This window comes from Nestor notabilis, unplaced genomic scaffold (assembly GCF_000696875.1).
Source record: "Nestor notabilis isolate BGI_N333 unplaced genomic scaffold, ASM69687v1 scaffold4653, whole genome shotgun sequence".
Classification (NCBI taxonomy): domain Eukaryota; kingdom Metazoa; phylum Chordata; class Aves; order Psittaciformes; family Psittacidae; genus Nestor; species Nestor notabilis.
Window position 1 is genome coordinate 25,347 of NW_009922260.1, and position 8,587 is coordinate 33,933.

The 8,587-nt window shown below is 40.8% G+C and overlaps 1 protein-coding gene across 1 annotated transcript; it reads right to left on the reverse strand.

The window, feature by feature from the left end:
• Nucleotides 1-6,074: 6,074 nt before the first annotated feature.
• On the reverse strand, nucleotides 6,075-7,497 carry SYCE3 (synaptonemal complex central element protein 3; the record flags this gene model as incomplete). Its single annotated transcript, XM_010011528.1, is given in 3 exon segments — nucleotides 6,075-6,244; nucleotides 7,365-7,430; nucleotides 7,433-7,497. Coding segments are annotated over 3 exon segments (301 nt in total), but the record flags the coding sequence as incomplete, so codon positions are not given.
• Between the last annotated feature and the right edge of the window lie 1,090 nt (nucleotides 7,498-8,587).

The following is an 8,587-nucleotide window of genomic DNA, read 5'->3' on the forward strand; positions in this document are numbered from 1 at the left end:
GAACACTATCGTAAGCTTGCATGTGATATGGGTAGTAAGAGTTGTAGTGACCCGAATAACTCTAGAACAGGGGTTTTCAAACTCTTCAATATGTGTATCTATGGAAACTTCCAGTGAAAATGGAAAACCATAAGTCTGACACTTATTTCTTGTTGCTTTTTAAAAAGGCTGTTTGTAGATCCTGAGTTCAAAGTCACTGCCTTAGATGTTATTACCCTTTCTGCTAGTTTGGACAACCAGCTAGCCTTCATTGCTGGTGTTCTGGAGAAACCACATTCTGAGATGATCTGACATAACTTGGAGTGTGAGGGGGAATGGCTGCACAAGCCAAGCAGCAGCGGGATCCTTGCTCAAGCGTAGAGGAGATGAGAAAGCTTTGGAGGCCATGGCAAACAGGTGGCAGCTTGCACTCTTAGTTTGGGCTGTTGACAGTAGTGGAGTGATGCAGTTGTGATTTGATGTTGAGTGTTAGAGCTAGACAAAAACACATGGGGCAGAAAACTGATCCTGATAACTTATTACCACCATGATGAGGTGCATGATTACTTTTAATATCTCAAGGTTTTAAAATGTGGTAGGAAAGATCTACAGAATGTTGTCACTGAGTTCAGAGCTTCATCCTATTTCCTGTTATCAAAATGCATCCATCATTCTTCAGTGCTTGACTGTCAGTCTTGAGTTTTGACTTGTAAATTATGATCTTTGTAGGACCACACAGGACCTTAGAATTACTCAGGAATTCCAAGGATGATTTGCTATAGAGTATGTGTCTATAGTACAGGAAGATCTGCTCTCAAAAAAATCAAAGTATGGGTTAAACGTGTGCTGATCCATGCAGTCAGATAAACAGCAGCAGCCTAGAACCCAACTTCAGATGCACCTCAAGTTAAAATCCACCTTCTGCTGTTTTAACATGTTAGGTAGCAGCAGTTAGGTGGTAAGAGTCAAAATATGCTTTGTACAGTGTACCTGCAATAGGCTTGTTTTGTTTCCAGAGTTCTGTGGTTACTGCTCAGTGTTGCTCTAGCTAATTATTTTCACTTGTATCACACAGTATCCACAACTTTGTCCATGACTTGTACCGTGCTGTTAACAGTTTTTAATGGCCTCTAAATCTTGCCTTTCTTCTTCTGAAAATCCTCTGCGCAGTATGGTGCTGGTGTATGTAACTGGCTGTATGTAAAATCCCAGCAATTTCATAAGCTTGGGATGGCATCCCAAATGTGGCATGAAAGCTTAAACAGTTACTAAATGTACCTGCTCTAACTAATGCCTCTGTATGCCTGCCTTTAGTCTGGCTTTCTGTAAAGGGAAAGATGCCATGTGTCCCCTTCATTCACTATTTGACTTTCTGAGGAGTCACCAATAGTTTTCCAGTTAGCAGAACTCAATCCATGTGCAAAAATACATGGCATTTTAGCCCCCTGTAATCTTACTGCCAACGTGCCTATTTCAAGGGTTCAGATCCAAAGCACCTACAGAAAACCAGGCAAGTAGACAATAGTTTATCAGAAACAGGAAGAAGAGAAAATAATGTTTCTGTTGAAAAACTGTAAATGCGGAAGCAGGGAGGAGGCAGAGCTCTAAAAAAGAAATCAGTATTAATAGAATGAACACACCAAAGGCTCTGTCACTTTTTCTGCTCATAGAGCCTAGGTGGTAGAGTCCTTGCCCTGAAGGAAAAAGCTGTCTGAAGGAATGTTGTTCACCCTCTTTGTTCTCAATAAGCTCTTTGCTTCTCTGCTAAGGATGCCAGCAAAAAGAACATTATGTTGATAGTAGCATGTGTAAATAGGCTGTTACAGGTTCAATCATCTCTTCATACACATATCAGGGAAAAATTGCTGCACGGATCTGGAGTGAGATTTTTAAACAATGCCAAGTAGAACAGCTAGTACAGATTCTCTTCTTGAGCCTTTCTGAGGTAACCTGAATTGGGGCTATAATAGTCAAGAATTGGAAAGGACTAGTACTAAATGATATCAATAATGTAACCAGAGCTGTAGGCCACAGTCTGACAAGGATCGAGGTGCCTAAGGGGACATGTGAAATGTCAACAGCCCCCTCCGTGTTGGAGAGAAGGGCAGTTTCACCCATCAGAATTTTTTTGGAGGCTGCCTATTGACCTTTTAGCCATGTCTTACCTGTTTCTTGCTGAAAAGCTGTTAATGGAAACTCTAAAAAGTGTTGAGAATCTAGGTACCTCTGATGAGTGCAGTAGCACCTGAGCTGCTAGAGAAAAAGGGGTTGTAGAGACACACAAGGTGTCCTATCTTAGAGGGAAGATAGCTGTTCATATTCAGAAGAGGAATGTGCTTTGAGCTATGGTATCTCAGGCTGTTTGGACCAGACAGCTCAGTTTGGTGGCTCTTGGGCAGTTTGCACTTAGGCAGTTTGCACTTAGGCATAGACCCTCTCGTCTTGCCCACAGGTTAAGTTCATAACTAAGATCAGTAAATCTTGTGATAAGGACAGTAAAAGCATTGCAGTGTTAAACACCAGAGCATCTGCTACCCTTAGTAGGTTTCTAAGGGTCGAGTCTGTAACCCTTTTGGTAGCTTCACACACTTGGCCTATCAACTCATGCGGCTCTTGGACAGTTTGCACTTAGGCATAGACCCACAGGTTAAGTTCATAACTAAGATCAGTAAATCTTGTGATAAGGACAGTAAAAGCATTGCAGTGTTAAACACCAGAGCATCTGCTACCCTTAGTAGGTTTCTAAGGGTCGAGTCTGTAACCTCTTTGGTAGCTTCACACACTTGGCCTATCAACTCATGCAAAATGAAGCAGGGTGAATACAGGTTCCAGAACCTGTCCAGGGGTCTGCATAACAAGAGGAAAAACTAACCAACCAAGCAACAGAATATTACAACTGATTCGTGACATTCTTATTAAGTGTTACTTAGCAGAGGCTAAGGAATGAATTAGTAAGGAAACAGAGTCCCTTACTGCTGTATTTGGCATCCAGATTGGGAGTGCACTGGTGCCAATTTCTCTTGCTTCCGTAGCAGTTTTGTAGAAGAATGCTTTGCCTTAAATACAGTACAGGAACCACCTGTGAGTAAGTGCTGTGCAGGCTCAGGTCACGAAAGTGGAATTCACTTAAGAGTGAACATAAAGCCAAACTGCTGCTGACACTTTTCATTACAGAAAGCTGTGGTGATGGGAGATTAAGAGATGTCAACCCAGCAATCCGGATTACTTATACAGTTACGTGAGCACCAGATGGGGCTGTTGCTCCACAAACTTTACTGAGAATTCATATGGTAAAACCCTGTGACTGAAACACCCTAATTTCCTTTATGGGTTGTTTCTCCTGCATCTAAATCATCTAGCTGGGCTGAAATGTGGTAGATGGTGAGATGTGTGAAACAAAATTCACAATCCCCACAAGCACATTCTCAAGGTAAAGAAAAAAAAAAAAGAAAAAGAAAGAAAAGCAACCAAAAATATGCACAAATTATTTCAGTAGTAATGGAAAAGTATAATCATCTTGGTGTATAGTTTTTCAAGGAAAATGCACTGTTCTTATGCTGGTGCATATCCCAAACTCTTCTCTGGTTATGATCATACAGCTGGGAAGGAACTCTTGGAGAGAAAGAGGCAGCAGACCCAACCTACTCAGCCAGCCATATTATCATAGAATCATGGAATGGTTTGGGTTGGAAAGGACCTTAACATCATCCTGCCATGGGAAGAGACACCTCACACTAGACCATGTCACCCAAGGCTCTGTCCAACCTGGCCTTGAACGCTGCCAGGGATGGAGCATTCACAACTTCCTTGGGCAGCCTGTGCCAGCGCCTCACCACCCTCACAGTGAAGAACTTCTTCCTTATATCTAACCCGAACTACCCCTGTTTAAGTGTGAACCCATTATCCCTTGTTTCAGTTTAAACCCATTTCCCCGTGTCCTATTGCTACAGTCTCTGATGAAGAGTCCCTCTCCAGCATCCTCATAGGCCCCCTTCACATACTGGAAGGCTGCTCTGAGGCCTCCACGCAGCTTCTCTTCTCCAGGCTGAACAACCCCAACTTTCTTAGCCTGTCTTCACAGGTATCCACAACACCCATGCTGCTAACTCACTCTTCCCTCACAGCAGGGTGGCCTGGTACCTCAGTGTAAACACCTCTCCTTGAGACTGAGTTGGTGCTCGGTGGTTAATAGCCTATAATTCGTCTGCTTTTTTGTGAGGAGAAAGTTAAGGTGCTCTTAATGCCATCTGTTGTTGGTCCTGTAATGCCTTGAAGTTATACAGCAAAACAATATCCATTTTAAAGCATCTTCCAAATTTCAGAAAGGAAAGAATGTTACCAGATGCCTCCTTTCCTTACAGCTATACTCTGACCCTTTAAACTAGAGAAACAGTATTCTGACAGGTTTATTGCAGCCTTCCAACCACAGGAAATGGGATTCAACATCACTACTGTCATAATTAAGATACATTTTATGGAAGTGTTGGTTTTGACCAGTATTTTTAATTCAAAATGGGATTCCTGGATTCATACAATTTGATGTTTGTTTTTTTTTTAAATACTGTCCACTTGCTTTAAATGTCTGAATGAAAACTGAGCTTTCTGGAAAATCTCAAGTCAATCCAAGCGTAGCACTTTATAGCTGAAAAGTCACACAAAAATCACAAAATTCAGTAGATTCCTACACAAGCTGTTAAAGACAGTGCATTTTCAAAGACTTTTGGTTTTAATATAGAATTGAAGAGTGAAGACAATGTAGTCAAAGGTACCGAAGTGACAACATGCCATTAAAAATCCTCCAGAGATTAACTGAAACCTAAGTTAGCTCATGCTGCTCTGCCATTTTGCCCTACCTTGGCTGGAGTGAAGACCTATCCACTGGAAAGTCAAGAGTAGATGTTAATGTTCTTTACCATTTGTACCTCTAGAAAAATTTGGTAGCTTTGGGGGGAAAAAGTGAAATTACTTATTTTTCACTTCAATGAGATAAACATTCTGTCTGTGAACCAAGAATACAGCCTAAAAATCTTTTGACAGATAATTTAGACGTGATTAAGACAAGGAAATGCCTTTTCAAAAGGGATAGAGGTGCTCTCACTTGTTACATGGTGCTTATTTTCTAGTTGAAAGAGACTGACTTTAATAAGGAAGATCCTTCTCAAAGCTTGCACTGACTTCCATCTCAGATACTCTGTTATGCATTAACTACAAGCCACAAGCTGGTGCTCTTCAATCCACACCTTGTCTGCAAAAGAAAATAACTTCTTTTTTTTTCTTCCTTTTTTAATATGGGGCGGTAGGAACATACAAGCATGTTTTATAATGTGGTTAGTTTTGTTTCTGCAGCAATCCCACAAATGACAGCACACACAGGGCAGTCTGTAATGGTAAACAATCTTCTCCTAAATGAGAGATGCTACCTGCCTTTAAGAGGGTTTGAGAAGAACAATCTTGCTGTGAAAACCAGTCTAAAGAAATGGTTAAAAATCCAGGGAAGGAAAATGAAACAACCACAGATGAGCTATCTAAAAAATAAAATTCTTTAACTGAATACCTACTTGGCAGTCCCACATTGAATTACCTTGCTCTATCTGCAAATCCAGCATTTCACCTGTTTTTCATTGGGAAATAAAAGTAATTCTTCAGTTTTCCTTGAAAGGCATGTGCTGGTGCAATATCACTGCAGCGGTTCACTGCACCCCCTCTGCATACACACACACACACACACCCCACTAACACCCACACACAACCCCCCCTCCCCGTCATTTGTTCAGGTATCAAGGAATTCCATGGATATTGATGAGTATGATCTTCCAGGGAGAAAGATACAGAAGGCAGGTAAATTGTGTATGTGTACACACCACAAGGATTACTGATGAGCATGATAAAAATAGGCATATTGTTACCTTTTACCTTCAACAATATAAACATATGTGTATATAATCTTATTCAAATACTTCCATAGATGTGTACACATAAGTATTCTTAGCAAGATGAAAACCAATCCATTTTCCACAGTATCTGTGAAACCTCCACAAAAAAGCCTAGAGTGACTTTGCAAGGGTTGGAGTTCTGTGAACATGACTGAATTCAATTTACTCTTTATTTTGCTCTTCACCTTTAAATTCTATTAGCACTTCTTGCCATTTCTTCTCTATCTCTTCTTTGCATCTCAGGAAGGCATCTTCCAAACACTTCATGGAGTTGGCCAGGTCAGGGTTGGTACGCGTGACCACCATCTCAAATGCCATCCAGGTTGCGCCCACTGCAAACCCAACAGATAAAGTAAGCCAGGAATTTTGGCTAAATAAAAGCAATAGATGATTCAATAAATGAACAAAGGACATGAATTTTTATCAGTTCAGATCCTATGTCAGAGAAGACTTGCTGTATAATAAAGTGGAAACTGAAATACTCAATATTAAATAAAAGACTATTCAATATTACTGCTTTATAAATGTCTCAAAATGCTTCAGAATGGAAGAAATACCGATGTAAATTACAGAAGGGAGAGAGACATTTTACCTAAAACTTGCAACAAAACAGGAAATCAAAAAGAAATGTTCAACAGACTGTTTTAAAATAAATGAACCAAAGAATCCTCTCTCCAGATCTCCAGATCTCCAGACCAGCTATAGTCAGGAGGCTCGTGTTAGGTGAGAAAGAGTAAGATCAAGGAGGCTGCAGCATAGAGATGAAAGGTTTTAAAACCAACCTAAAGAATGGAATTGATTTTTAAATAACAAGTATCTGATGAAGCAGAGAAAATAGTTTTAGCACTTATTTCATACTTTCCCTTTTGTTTCCCTTTTTGCACTATAAATTGTCTGTAGTTTTCTCACTGGCACTCATGAACTGTGCTTCCTTACAAACAGTTTAATGAACAGTTCCCATCTATTGTTAGTTGCACACAGTGTCTGATAGAATTGTTGCAGAACATGCAGAAGAATATTCAGTCCTTTCCATACACACAGGACTAAGATTAAATCAAAGAGGAGTCTTTATTATAGCTAAGGAATTAAGTGTTACGTGCTGACCCAAGAGTACTATGTATCCCGCCATTTCTCAGGCTTAAATCTCGTCTTGCATACTATGACTTAATAACTGTACATTAAATATCTTAGTATTATTTCTGTTTTCAACCACTACTCTGAACTGAGCATCAGATTTAATCACCTATAAATTTTCAATTCTGAGCCACCTGAAACTTCTAGATTATTTGCATGCTTTCTCCCAGTTAAGAACACGAGGGCATTAGCTGATGGTGATTGTTTCTGCTTACATTTCTATCACATGGAAATTTGCAGCAATAAATATAAATAATCAGTCTTCAATCTCTTCCCTCTAGTAGATGAATCCATACCATTCTTAATAAAGTCCTGTACCTGTTAGTTTTTCCATTTCATCCAGAAGTTTTTCTAAATCCTTTTTCAGGTCTTCTGCCATCTTACCATGTTATCATAGTTTCCTTCCTGAACTTCTGATTCGGCTGTCTACAAGGAAACCAGGAATTTAATGCTTTATTTTACTTTGAAAGGAATTGATTTGCACAGTTGAAAGTAACATTGCAATAAATTAAAAATAAAACCCTATATGTATATAAATATTCAATTTACACATGAATTCATTAAGGATCTGCCCTTGGAGTTACTGGTTATCATCTGTATCCTTCATTCTACTTTCAATCCATTTTTAAGTGAATTTAACCAGAAAGAATTACACCAAAATATGCTGTGTTTATGCCAGATAAAGATTTTTGGTACGAATAATAAAAAAGATCACTGTGTTAAATGCTTCATCAGAAAATTTTATCTATTACCCTGTTCCAGTTGTCTTCAGGCTTCTCTCCCAAACACTCTGGCACAGGGCAATTCCTGATTTCAGAGTGAGTTAGGTGTAAAATCCCATTTGCATCCAGTATTTCCCACTTGCATGCTCCAGCTGGGTAACGACATACACCAAGTGCTGTCACCACATAAGCATCCTGGCAGTGCTCAAGGCCAGGCTGGACAGGGCCTTGGGCAACATGGTCTGGTGTGAGGTGTCCCGGCCCACGGCAGGGGGTTGGAACTGGATGATCTTAAGGTCCTTTCCAACCCAAACCGTTCTATGATTCTATAATATGAATTGAAAACATGACACACAGGCTTGACTTTGATTTCCTTTCCTGAAAACCACTGGTGGCTGGGATGAAGCTGTGAGGGAGCCGGAGTAGTGTCACCGTAGTCACTACACACCTCACACAGCAGGCATGGATTTATCAGATTTCTTCTTTTACATAGGATTTATCAAACTCGGATTATTGAGTATCCAGTCTCTGGGGATTTTATTGACGGTAAGAACGGCAGAAACGCGAGTTTGTAACAGGGCCACAGCGTTTTAAAGCAATGCCAAGTCTTACCAACGCGCTGGGCGTTCAAGGGTCTCCTCACAAAACCAGTTCCACGGGGTAACCGGGTGACGGCAAACCCTTCACCCCAGAGACCTTCAGGAGCTCCAGGCCGTTTGCTGTACCACGGAACGGACACGCCGTAGCCTCCCACCGGGAATGCCGTGTGGACGGACGGACGGCCCGGGCCCGGAGCGCGCCCGAGAAGCCGGCCCTCCG